This window comes from Pteronotus mesoamericanus, unplaced genomic scaffold, assembly GCF_021234165.1.
Source record: "Pteronotus mesoamericanus isolate MK-2021 breed Mesoamerican mustached bat unplaced genomic scaffold, CSHL_Meso_final scaffold_651, whole genome shotgun sequence".
NCBI classification, from domain to species: domain Eukaryota; kingdom Metazoa; phylum Chordata; class Mammalia; order Chiroptera; family Mormoopidae; genus Pteronotus; species Pteronotus mesoamericanus.
Window position 1 is genome coordinate 5,523,274 of NW_026555325.1, and position 14,178 is coordinate 5,537,451.

The following is a 14,178-nucleotide window of genomic DNA, read 5'->3' on the forward strand; positions in this document are numbered from 1 at the left end:
AACATAGCATCACTCAAATTTATGGTGATATCTTGACAAGGTAGAGAGTTCTAAAAATTTGAAAAAGGTTTGTAATAATAATATCTGAAAACAAGCATAGTGAATTTGAGACTCATAGATACTCTATGTACCTGTGGCTAAGCCACAGCCAGATCTAGACAAATGGAGATGCGGTGCCTCCCTTGTAACTTCCTACCCAGTTCTGCCTTATATGGTTGTGGCCATTCCAGCATACTTATCAGCAGCCCTGCAAATCTGCATGCTCTGTGAGCAGGTTTACCAAACATGGGCACTTTGGACACTTAATAGATGTTTCCAGTGGACAAAACAATGGGGCTAGGGACAATTTCCGGCATTCTAAAATAAGTGATCCCTTCATTTCTTTATTAAATATAGCCACATTACGGTGTTCCTCTTTAGTGGTCATTATGGTCCTAATCACTCATCAGTTCAGGTGGGAAATTACCAACATTTCTTATAAAATAACATGTTCTAGAATTAGTTCCCCTAAAAGTGTCCTTATCCTTGCGATAAGTCAGTTTACAATCAATTTACAAAGTTGATTTCAAGGATCATTGTTTCATAAAAATCTAGGCACTCTTAGGTATACTTTACAATGTGGTATTTCAAAAGAATTTTTTTTCATATTACTTCCTTTTTATTGTTCAAATGTATTAGCATTTCAAGGATTGCATTATTTCTTCACAAATAATAAGACTGAATATCCCTTTTTACAGGAGATAGGAAAATGTTCACCTACATTGCTTTTAAAAAAGAGATTCACTAGTTCCAGCATTCATGGGTTAGTCTATCAGGATTAAATTGAGTCAATTGACCATGAACAAATTGTAACATTACAGGCATGGAAAGGCCTTTACTATATATCAGGTCAAGCTGTAGAAGGTGAAAATAAATGATCTTGGGAAAAAAGGAGGCTACTTGTCTCTCTATAATCTTTAGGTCTCTTAAAACATACATCTTTACTATTTTTGTTTAAGAACATTCCCATATAAAATTAAATTTTTATTTAGATGTCTTACTAACCTTCACAATTACTATATCTACTTTCACCAATTGCGATTGTTATAGCAGAGTCCAGTTATTGTAAAAAGGGAAACTAAGTACCAGCAATGGATCAGGAAGACACCACACAGTTGCACAAGAATAAAGACAACAGAATTTCAAGAACTAGAGTGAGTGCTGCTGGACTGATTTGGAACTTCCTGGTGCTTGTTACTCCCAATAATAAACTTGATATTTAGAGGGGATTCATGTACTCATTTAGGTTACCTTAGAAGTAAGTAAATTTCCTTAAAATGGAATGAATAAAAAATGTCTCCTCCTTGAAGACTCCCAATTTTCCGTCTTGGAGTAAATAGACACTTGGGATGCTGATATCCAGGATACTAAAGGAATGTAGCATGAGGGAAAATATGCTTTATAATGTAAAATGAATACCAGTGGATTCTATGAAAAATATTTGATTAAATACACTTCTTTTTTGGTATCTGTAAAATACTTCACAAAGACCTTGGTTACTGTAGGAACCTTACATAATAATGCATGTGTTTTATGAGGCTCATGTTATATCCTGTGTTTTGTTATTGTTGTTGTCTCTCAGCTGTGCTGAGGAAGCAAAGTGGCTGGTTGAAAATCCTTTTTATTTCATTTTTTTAAAGAACAAAATTTATGGTTTTAGCTGTTTTTTACTGTATAGGTCAAATTTTAAGGAATATTTTTGAATTCCTGTAAGTTACACTTAAACAAAAGTTATTCATATGAATGCACTAATTTATTTAGCACAATTATACATACCAAGAGCATTTGTTGAACACAATTATATATACCAAGAGCAGTGAAGAATTTCAAAGACTTGGAAGCAACTTTGTTTATCATCAGGAAGTTTATGATTTACTAGGAAAGACAACAATGTTTATGTAAGTAATATTTCTCAAAAATTACCATGGACTTCTCCTAAAATAAAATATTTCAAATGATGTGTAAGTAAGTGTCTTTGGGACTCATCAGTTTTGGTCCAGTCTCCTTATGTCTTTCATGAATAATTTGAGAAATAAGGAGACATCTTATGTTTCTTTTTGAATATGTTAATAGCACACATTACTTTTCAATGTTGCTTTTCTTGAGCTTAGCTTGGCTTTGCAGTTAAGTGCAGGTGAGTGTGTACACACACATGCTTAATATTACTCTACTCTCAGCCTGCCTTATGAAAGAGCCAATGTTTAATAATATTTATGTATTTTTTTACCAAAATATCCAATAAACCTGAAATGTTTTAATATTTAAACTGTATTTTAAGATTTAATTTCTACTACTGGACTTTGAAAGTGTTTATAGAAACCTGATTTCTTAATTTTATCAAGACTCTATAAAATAATTTTAACAATAAATATTCTGATCCGCTCATTTATTAATGGGCACTTAGGCTGCTTTTCCAGCACTTGGCTATTGCAAATTGTGCTGCTATGAACATTAGGGTAGAAGAAGTGCTTTTGAATTAGTGTTTCAGGATTCTTAGGGTATAATCCCAGCAGCAGAATTGCTGGGTCAAAAGGCAAGTCCATATTTAGCTTTTTGAGGAAATTCCAAACTGTTTTCCATAGCAGCTGCACCAGTCTACATTCCTACCAACCATGTACTAGGGTTCCCTTTTCTCCACAAACTCGCCAGTACTTGTTGATTTGTTTATGACGGCCATTCTGACCAGTGTGAAGTGATATCTTATTGTGGTTTTAATTTGCATTTCTCTGATGGCTAGTGATGCTGAGCATGCTTTCATATGTCTCTGAGCCCTGTGTATGTCCTTCTTGGAGAAGTGTCTGTTCAGTGGATAAAAAAAACTATAGTACATTTACACAATGGAATACTATATAGCAGAGAGCAAGAGTTACTACCCTTCACGACAGCATGGATGGAACTGGAGAGCATTATGCTAATTGAAATAAGCTAGGGGGTGAAAGACAAATACCATAAGTGGAACCTAATCAACAAAAAAAACAAGCAAGAAAAATGTAACCAGCAACATTGAAAGAAAAAACAAATGGAGAGTAACAAGAGGGAAGGAGAGAGGGGAAAAACAGGGAAAAGAAAACAAAGGGTCAAATCAAAAAACATGTATAAAGGACCCATGGACAAAGCCAAAGTGGGGAAGGATTGAGGGAGGGAGGTGGGGATGGGTGGGCAGGGGAAAGGGGTGGCAGGAAAATGGAGACAGATGTATTTGAACAATAAAAAGTTTAAAAAAAATCTATTATATCAAGACACCCAAACCTGTCAACGTTTCCATTCATTCTTAGACTTGAATAAATTAGTACTGTCATTGGAACTTTGAAACTTTGGTCATCTATGTTAGAAAAAAAGTTTGTAAGTGTTATTTCTTCACCTTTTTTTTAAAAAGAATTATTAATACTGTAGTTATCTTAATTAGCCTGACAATATCGTAGCAGCCATCAATAACAAAAGGTATCAACTTTCTCTGAAGCATTATCAAGTTTTCCCTACTCACAGGCTTGCTCTATTCTAATTTTTGATCTTAGAGGATATTTTCCCCCTGAAGATCCCTTTGTATCACTAAAATAGTGTCTGATATTTTTACTTAAATGGTATTTGGGGGTTGTGTGTCCTTTGTGTTTGTTTTCTTTTTCTCCTCTCAAGTTGGATATTCTTCAAAGTTTATCCTAAGTGTTGTCACTTCGAAGCTGGAGAAAATGAAATTTCAACTCCCAGCTTTGCTGTTTGTTTCATCAGGTCATTCTTAAAACTTTCACACACCTATATTATTGTTTGTTTTTTGGTTTTTGTTTTTCCTTTCTGTGTGTCAGTTGTAATTTGGGAGGCATTCACAGTTTTCTTATTGTGTTGATATAAATGCCAACACTATAACTTTCTTTAAAATACTGCTTCTCCCTTATACAAAAAGTTTCTCATGCAAATAAGGTACTGGGGCAACTTAGGTATAATAGGTGAAAATTTCACACCAGTAGCTGTTACATTGAGCATATAGCGTCTTTTAACACTGAATCTTTGGGGGGAAGTAAAGGGTGAAGATCAGCAATCTACTTATAGGCTTGGAAATAGTCTGAAAAGAGGGAATTTTTCATTAAACATAGCACATCTCCACCTGTGAATTAATTGTTATTATAAGAGGTAATGAGTGAAATGGGAAAGTGTAAACTGTGTAAACTAGAGAACATACCCCCAAGCTAAAAGATACAGCTACCACTCTACTCATTGCTGCCAAATCTCCCTAGTTTTTCAAAAGAAGTCAGAAATCCACTGCTGTATGCAGAGTATCTCAGTATTTTATGTTTTGGCAACAAATTCAAATAAATTTAAAGTCCTGTGGAAGGGAAAGCAAACACATTCAATGAGGTTTGCCAGTTTGGAACCCTGTTCTTGACAAGCTGTTTTGCCCCTTTCATTTATGTGTCTGAAGTGAGGACAAGTAAAACAAACTTCCCAAACTACTGACTTTGGGTCTCGAGCATAAACCAGAACACAAGGCAGTCAGAGTGGCCAGGAAGTTGACTAAATAGGAAGCTCCCTTTTCTCTCTTCTGTATCTCATTATCTGGTCCACACTCCAATCAATTGGTGCTCCCTAGACTTTGCACCACTCAAAGGTACAGAGCCAAAAAACATGTATTTTTCCTACGGCCCTTTAGACTTGATAAGAGTTTTGGATTTACAAAATAATTACCAGGAAAATGAATAATTAACTGTCCTAACAAAGCATTCTCATATATATTAGTTATTTATTACCTCCCATATATTTGCTGTCTTCTCAAAAACAATGAAATGATCAATAAATGGCATCATCAACATCATCATCATCTCTGATTTGCAAAAGAGAAAACTAAAATCTAAGGGAAGATAATATGCTTGAGTAGCTTCTCCAGAGAATAAGTGACTGACCAGGAAGTGGAACTCTCATTCTCTGGCTCCAACTCCAGTGACTCTCTTCTGATCTTTCACAAAGAAACACACAGGGAAATAGCAGGGGCAATAACTCAACATCGAACCTTGTTTTACGGAATCATATACCTTGTCTTTCAAATATTCCAATATTCAGCATCTCGCCAATGAACTCCAGCACCTTTATTCTGATTTTCTTTTAAACTGACTCCAAGCACAAACTAAATAAAGATTGAGGTGGTTAACATTTGTGACTGTTTGAATCCAAGACTGGCCCTGTGATTTGCAACCATTAGACACAATTACAGCAGTTTTGGCAGGTCAAAGAGAAATTCATTAAATCACTGATTCAAAATGTAGTTATAATAGTTTTCAATAAGACCTGCCTAATACCCATATTTAAAAAAAAAAAAAAAACCTTTGTATCCTCTAAAAGTATCTATGTAAAAATCCTATAACCAAATTTATGGTAATAAACACACACATACACACAATTTTATAAACAATTATAAACATACACAAATGCAACATACACACACGTATACACTAGTACAAAATAAACACTTTAGCTCATAATTTGTGAGATAACCGAATTCAACATTAATTTGAATAATTATATTTGTGTGCCAAATTGGGTATGTGAAAGTTAAACTTCTTTACCCATATCTTGGGTCCAAAGCAATAGCCCTAGGATGTTCCATGGCTCCTGCTATTAGTGTAGTTCTTAAGGAACCGTCCAGTTTGGCCACTTCAATTTGGTCCAGGTTGCTGTCTATCCAGTATATGTTGCCTGCTATCCAGTCGACTGTCAGTCCTTCTGGGGTAGCCAGGCCATGTTCCACGACCACTTCGATTGAACTTACACCTACAACAAAAGGGAAATAAAACACTTGTACCCACTTACGGAACATGTTACGCGCACAAGAAAAGGCCTACTTATTAGCAATACCAAGTATTTAAATATTTTATTAACTTTGAGAGAGTGTGCAAAAGTAATACCTGACACAAAAGAGACTAAAAAAAGTCTCAGATTTAGAATTACCTGATTTTTCCCACCAGAAATTTTTAGTCTCGTGGTTTGTTTCAGTGACAGTGGAATGTAATTTTTAAACAAATCTGAAGTTAACAATTATATTTAGGTTGCTAAAATGTCATTTCTTGTTTCTGACTTTTTAGACAGAACGAAGGATTATGGGAATAATAATGATGTGCTGGTTAAAATCAGTGCAACTTAATTTAAGTGTTGATCTTCAGGGGCAGAATAAAGAGAAAAGTTTACCAGGGGCAACAACAGTGTAGCTAATCAGCACCCACTCCTTTTAGAAGCATGACAGACATAGTAGCTTTACTGCCTTTAACCTGAACAAAGATAAGCCCTAAATCACACCCTTCTTACTCCTGTCCCACACCATAAGATTTGCGAGATATTACACATTTGTAAATAATGGAAGAAGGCATTGGTGTGGTCTAAATAAAAATAAGAAATTTCTTGATGTCCATCAGTACTCTTATTTATCCACTTTCTTGCAATTTAAAAGTAATATTTTAAAAATACCTTTCTCATAAAAAAAACCTCTTCATAGTTTATGACATTACCAGTGATTATAGTTAGATATGTCAAGTGTGTTTTTTAAAGAGTCAACCATCTAATCCCATCATTTGAAATCAGCATCTTGCAATGACACGGGACACAAAGACACCCATCAAAGCTATACTGTATGTTTAAGTAGTATTATTTTTCTAAAATTACTAAAGTGATTTAAAGAGGAATTTAGAATTTGGTAGAAATATCTGGCCCTTGAAATGCTATACACATATAACATAATTAAAGGAAGTATGTATATTTATCTCAAAGCCTCACTAGTTAAGAAAGGCGTAGGTTAGACATAAGATATGACTAAATATGGCAAAAATATTAAGCTTTGTAAAAATTTATTTATAATTTCTTTGAGATATGCTGAAAGATTATAACAAAATAAAAGACAAATTATTTTAATTCACCAATATAACTGTTAGTATGTAGAAGACAATCATTTTCTTTTCCTTTTTTAAGGATTTTATTTATGTATTTTTAGAGAGAGGGGAAGGAAGGGAGAAAGAGAGGGACAGAAACATCACTGTGTGGTTGCCTCTCCTGCACCCCGTACTGGGGACCTGGACTGCATCCCAGGCACATGCCCTGATTAAAAATCAAACTGGCAGCCCTTTAGTTCTCAGGCCAGCACTCAACCCACTGAGCCACACCAGCCAGGGTTTATTTTCTTATAATTAAATTTCCTCACTGAGTGTCAATATAAAAGCCCGCAATTTAAAAATGGAAAGAATAGCACAGGCCTTCACCACACACTCCTCAAACATATCTTCACACACATATTTGATCTCCCTGGTTTTATATGTATGAGACAGAAGATTAAAAATACACACAAAAAAAAAGAAAGTCAAAGATTAATCAAAACTCCTTTTGATTACAACATATTTTTTGTAATTTTCAGTTAAAATGTAATCTAATCAGTAAGTCAAAATTGTAACATACATACCTCCACTCTCAGAAAGCTTGCCTCTGTATATTCTGTCTTCTACAACATCTGTCCAATAAAGTAAACTTTGATTGAAGTGAAAATCAAGAGCTATTGTGTTTCTCAATCCAGGAACAAGGAGACTGTAGTCTCTTTTATGAAGATCAATCCTTCTGATTTCATGGCGGATAGAAAAGATGATGAATGCTTCAAAAGGATCTGAAATTAAATTTATTTTTAATAAGCTTATTAAAATATTTATGTATTTTGGTAATTGGAATAAAATGTTTGAGGTTGAAATATATTCATTTAAAAGTATAATTTATTATATAACTCACTGTCTTTAAGAAGCAATTTATTTTAATCTAAAATTAAAAAAAAGAACTAAAAACAGGTTTATGTGTATTTACTAAAATAAGTTATAAATGTGTTTTTCTTTCTTGGATTATTATATACCTGATTTTAATTAAACAACACAAGAATACATATATTGCAATTCAAAGATAATGGAGATTTTCTGTTTTCATGGAGTTTCTGCTGACAATACAAAACACAGAAACACCAGAGAATTGCTCAGAATTAGCTAGAACTAGCTCTCCATTCATAGCTCATCACACACCTACAGAACCATGAAGGAGAGAGATACAACAAGAAGAGGATTTCTATGAAAAAGTTGATGGGCATAAAGTTAAGGAGTAGTCTCCATAAGAATGAAGATTAGCATTTTCCACAGTCCAAGAAAGTCATGGATACGCTATTCCCCACTAGTTTTTAAGCCTGGGAGTAGAGAAAAAGTGAGAAGCTTTGAAAACAAATAAGATTAAAGTTTTATATTTGTTTACTTAAAAATGTTTGAATAACTGAAAGTTACAAGAGTTATGTTATTATTTCAAAAATGCATCAAGTTCAATACCTATTACTGTCTAATATACTATTATAAGCTAGACATTCTGCTTGATGAATACATTTTTGGGGGAGAGAGCCAGGCTTGCAAGATTTCCCCAACTTCCATGTTTGTGCCACCTCTCTGCACTTTCCTTTATAGAAATTGGTTTTCTTGCCAAAAATCTAGATATATCCTCTGAACATAAGCAAATGTGTTGATAGCGATCAGCCCAGGAGGTGGATGTAAAGTCTAATTCAGGTTAATGGGTTTGTAAACTTGAAGAGAAGTTTAAAGGTGGAGAGAAATACTCCCTTTCCCTCTTAGGTCACAAATCTCTAAGGCTAATGTTGCCAGTGTTAGGTTTCTGAGAGGATGTCTGCAGCACTTAGAAACCAGTAGATATAAAGGATGGCTGCCAGAAAATTTCTCACAGGAGGTAGCACAGCTAAGGGGCAAACCCCATAGTCACTCTTTGAAAAAAGTGGGATGGAATAAAGGACTGTTTTCAAGACCTCTTCTTAGCCCCCTGGCAACAAAAAAACCTAGGAGGAGGGTCTTTTTGCTTTTTGGGATATTGTGTTTTTCCATCTAACAATACTATGTGCTTTTTCCATTTGTGGATGTTACCTCCCACTGGTGATAGGAAGCTTCATCACAACAATGCACCTGCTCATGCATCATGTCTAGTGACAGGATTTTTGGCTAAACATCAAATCATCCAGGTAACAGCCCCAATATAGCCCAGTTTGTAGCCCCGTAACTTCTGACTTTTCCCAAAGCTAAAATCACCTTTGAAAGGGAAGAGATTTCAGACTGTGGATGAGATTCAGGAAAATAAGACAGGGCAGCTGATGGCGACTGGGAGAACTGTGTGAGGTCCCAAGGCGCCCGCTTTGAAGGGGACTGAGGTGTCATTGTCCTATGTACAATGTTTCTTAAATCTTATACCTTTTTCAATAAATGTCTCTATTTTTCACATTACATTTCTGGATATATTCTGGACAGAACTTATATGTATATATGTATATATGTATATATGTATGTGTATGCCTTTCTATCCCTTGACCAAGTAGGCCCATTTGTCAAAAATTATTTATTCTAAAGACATAATTATACACACATGCGCACACACACATGCATAAATGGCAAATGAGCAAGGAAATTCTTTGCAATACTGTTTGTACTAGCAAAAGATTAAAAACAATATAAATGTTTATCAATAGGTAGTTGGATAATATATGGTACAATCATATAGTATAATCTTATTTAGACACATAAATTAATGTGATTGATATATGTGTGCTAATATGGAATAATCCCTAATAATTTGTAAATTGAAAACAGTGAGATGCAAACATTTCACATACTATGCTACCACTTAAATTAAAAAATAAAAACATATAGCAAGGACTCATGGACAACACCAAAGGGGAAGAGCTAAGGGAGGGAAGGGGGGAGGGGGCAAGGGAAAGTGGTGGGGGGTAGGCAGAGACAAATGTATTTGAAAAACTAAATTAAAATAAAATTTAAAAAAATAAAAAAAATAAAAGCTGTTTCTAGATCTATGTAAAGGTAAATCATAAAATACTTCTTGAAGGATTCACGAAGGAATGCTGTCACCTCTGCCATGGAAACTAGTGACTAGGGTTGAGCAGTGGGAACAAGGCTAATCTTCACTTCATTTTTCTTTGGTATAATTTTTTAGCATTTGCATATATTTTCCTATTACAATTAGTCATTCTTAAGAATAAAACTTAAACCTATAGTAAAAGGAATTATCATTTCCACCTTCTTGGAAACATAAATAAAACAAGAATTGTTTAGGCATGACCAGTATGCTGAACAAGGTAATTCAGTGCGACAAACACTGTGAAACATGCTTTTCCCTTCAGTAGAACTCATATTCCTAGTCTAGCAATATTTAAGAGGTCACTTACTGCTCTTACTTGTGTGCTGTATTTGAGAAAGTATATTCTTTTGAACCACAAATTACTCACTAGTCTGTTACAACAGAGACCGAAAGGAATTCTACAGCAGAAGGCCTGGATTATACTTGTGTCTTGATACAAATAAAGGAAAGTCACTAAAACTATGTAGATCTTGCTGTCTTGATTTTTAAATAAAATAACATTTTTTGGTCATACATGTTCTAAAATATTTATGAAGAGTCTTAAATTATTAATGAAGCAATATTATTAGTCAAAATAGACTGTAAGAAAAAACCTTTTATATAAATAAAAAGAATCACATGACAAGACAAACAACAAAATCTCTTAAAATGGTATGTTCTTAATAGTATAGGCTGAAAATGTATAAGGCAAAATCTCATAAAACTAAATGAAGAAATTTATAAAATTATGAGATTTTGAGCCACAACACCTACACAAACTGATAAAAAATATAATAACAAAATGATTAGGACAACAAAATTAACAAAAAGCTTAACCCAATGGGAACTGGTAAAAATCTGTACCATCAAAATAGCAGACATGTTGTCATTAAGCACATATGGAACAACAAAATGCTTATGTTCTAGTCCACAGAGTATGTCTCAAGAGATAACAATCAATCTAATAATGAATGCATCCTCCAAACACAATAAAATAAAATTAAGAATCAATAATAAAAACTGCTAAATTCCTTATATGCTTTAAAACTAAAAATAATAAACAATTTATTGACCAACAGGACTTCTAATAGGGAATTCATAAATAAAGAGAACTATTATGGCAACAAATGCATAGATTGAAAAGCATGAACAATTAAACGTTAATGAAATAAAGAACCAATTCCTGAAAGGTGAAATAAGGACCTTCCAAAATCCTATCCTCCATAAAGACAATAAAACCATTGAAAAATGGTCAAAATAATAGTTTTCTCCTCTCTATAAATTAAAGTCTGGTAATGATCCAATGAATGTTTACTCAAGAAAAACTGCTATCAATAAGAAGAGCAAACTTTGTGGGGGTTAAACATGTATCAATCCCATTGCCTTTTCTCCAGCATCATAGCAGCCTTGGAAGCAAACATCCAGAAGCCATGAGAGGAGGCAAATGAGTTTGGAGCTAATCCAAAAGCCCAATTGTTTTTTCAAGTGCCGGAAGTACTGGATTTTGATGTGCAAAAGAATGAAGTCAGAACCTCACACTGTGTACCAAAATTAGCTCAAAATATATCATAAATCCAAATGTTAAGAACTAAAACTATACAACTATTAAAAGCAATGACAACAAAAAATGAACTTAATAAAAATTTTTTAAAAATTGGTGCTTCAAAGAACAGTATCAAGAAAGTAAAAAGAAACCCTAAAAAATGGAAGAAAATACTTCCAAAATACATATCTTGTTGGGGACTGTATCTAGAATATGTAAAAAGCGAAATAAATAACTCAGTGATTTAGAGAAGTGCCACTCAAAAGTATGTTCACAGACCGATGCCAGCCTACAGACTGCTACTAGTCAGCCCATAATGAGATAAATGTAGAAATTGAGAGATTTTATTGAAACAGCAAAACCATGGCCATTACATAAGGCAACTAATTAGAATCTGAACACTGGTATAATAGGAAACTTTTATGTAGCACTTCCTATATAGTAGAATTATTCTCATACTTTCAGAAATCCAATTTTATGCAATCCTCACAAAACCCTAAGATGGTGATGATATGATCCCCATTTTGCACTGGAAGAAATAGAGATTGAGATAAATTACGTAACAAATATTCCACAGTCACACAGCTAATAAGCGGAGGAGTATGCATTTGACCCACTATTCTGTCTAGTGTGAGCAATGATTTGGAGAATCAGGAACGCTCATACACTGCTGATAGCAGTGTGTATTTATACATTTTGAATACATACTTGGCAATAATATAGATGAAAATGGGCAATTAAAAATGCACGTGCACTTGAACATGTGCTTCAATTTGTTCACTTCTCCAGAAGTGGACATTACAAGAGCATTCACTAGAACATAGTTTGACATAGCAAAACACTGAAAACAACTTCAATGATGGTAAGAGAAGATTTTAAAAACTATAATTTTTTAATATATTAGACTACTATATAGCATTCTATACATAATAGTTATTATATATAACAGTGATACATAATACTATAGATAAATCTCAAAATAATATTTGTAAGTTAAAAAAAAACAACTAGTTCCTGCTGGGTATATAATGTATATAACTATGTATAATTCTTGTGTTTAAAAACATTTTTTAATTTAATTTTAATTTATTTTTTCAAATACACTTGTCTCTGCCTACCCCCCACCACTTTCCCTTGCCCCCTCCCTCATACCCTCCCTCAGCTCTTCCCCTTTGGTTTTGTCCATGAGTCCTTGCTATATGTTCCTTGACTTTCCCCTTCCCTTCCTTTTCCCCATCCCCTCTCCCTCTTTCCCTCTTGTCTCTGTTGATTTCTTTTCCTTTCAGTGTTGCTGGTCTTATTTTCCTTGCATCTTTGTATTGTTGGTTAGGTTCCACTTCTAGGTGAGATCATATGGTATTTGTCTTTCGCCCCCTGGCTTATTTTGCTTAGCATAATGCTCTCGAGTTCCATCCATGCTGTCGTGAAGTTTAGTAGTTCTTTTTTTCTTTCTGCTGTGTAGTATTCCACTGTGTATATGTACCATCACTTTTTGATCCAATCATCTACTGATGGGCACTTAGGTTGCTTCCAACACTTGGCTATTGTAAATTGTGCTACTATGAACATAGGGGTGCATAGGTTCTTTTGCATTGGCGTTTTGGTGTTCTTAGAGTACAGTCCCAGCAGGGGAATCACTGGATCAAAAGGCAGTTCCATTTTCAGCTTTTTGAGGAAATTCCACACTGCTTTCCACAGTGGCTGCACCGGTCTGCATTCCCACCAACAGTGGGCTAGGGTTCCCTTTTCTCCACAGCTTCGCCAGCACCCATTATTTGTTGATCTGTTTATGATGGCCATTCTGACCGAAAAACATTTTTTAATGAAAAGCAGCAGACACTTATTTGAGATCAGTAAGAATGGCTATTCTAGAGGCACTAGTTCAGGCAGAAGTCCATATTGCGCCTCAGTTAGGAGATAAAAGCAAGAGGTTTTTATGAGACGGGAAACAGTTATGTCAGTAAAAGAAAAGCATTTTTGTTGGTGCAGATAACATAACACAGTAAAGCTAATACTAAACAATATTTATAATTTTCAGTCCAGAAGTCATCAGCCCTCTAATCATAATGTCTGCTTTCTTGTGATCCTTCAAAAGAGTTCTTTGGGACACAATGTTGCTTTAGGCCCAGTCCAAACAGTTATTTTGTTCTGATAGTCCAAAGGTTTGAGGAATAAGATGTGCAAGGCAGATCCTCTGGGATGGCAGCTGTGGCTCCATTTTTTAAAGCACAAACATTATATTATGTTGTTTAAGAATATAAACTATAATGGCAGAACAGATATACAAATGTCACAAAAGTAACTATTTCTGGAAATGGAGTAGTGGATGCAGAGAGGGCTTTAAAGTTATCTGTTTCATTACTTTTAAAAATTATTTTTATCATGAATAACAACATTTTTATATTCCGAAAGCATTGGCTATGAATACAATATTCTACTTTGAGTTCAAATATTTTAGACGGCTTTCATAATAAAATGAAGGGTGGGTAACATACTTTATTTTATCTGAACAATGACCATTAATTACACTGGCTATTTTACTAAAACTACGCAAAACTTTTCAGTTTCTTATATTTATATTATTTTGTGTTGATAATATAGTTGTTTGATAAATGTTACTTGATTATGCTTAACTATAATAAACCTGTTTACTAAAAATTTAAAAAGTCAAAGTATAAATATTCAAAATCCTA

At 34.1% G+C, this 14,178-nt stretch overlaps 1 protein-coding gene across 1 annotated transcript in view; it reads right to left on the reverse strand.

Annotated features, from left to right (window-relative positions):
- The window catches only part of LRP1B (LDL receptor related protein 1B), a 1,772,547-nt gene that overhangs the window by 599,012 nt on the left and 1,159,357 nt on the right, over positions 1–14,178 (reverse strand). The window contains exons 24-25 of the mRNA XM_054562474.1: positions 7,469–7,666; positions 5,592–5,796 (exon numbers count right to left, since the gene is read on the reverse strand). Coding sequence (XP_054418449.1) covers positions 5,592–5,796; positions 7,469–7,666 — 403 coding nt within the window. The remainder of the gene's footprint in view (positions 1–5,591; positions 5,797–7,468; positions 7,667–14,178) is intronic.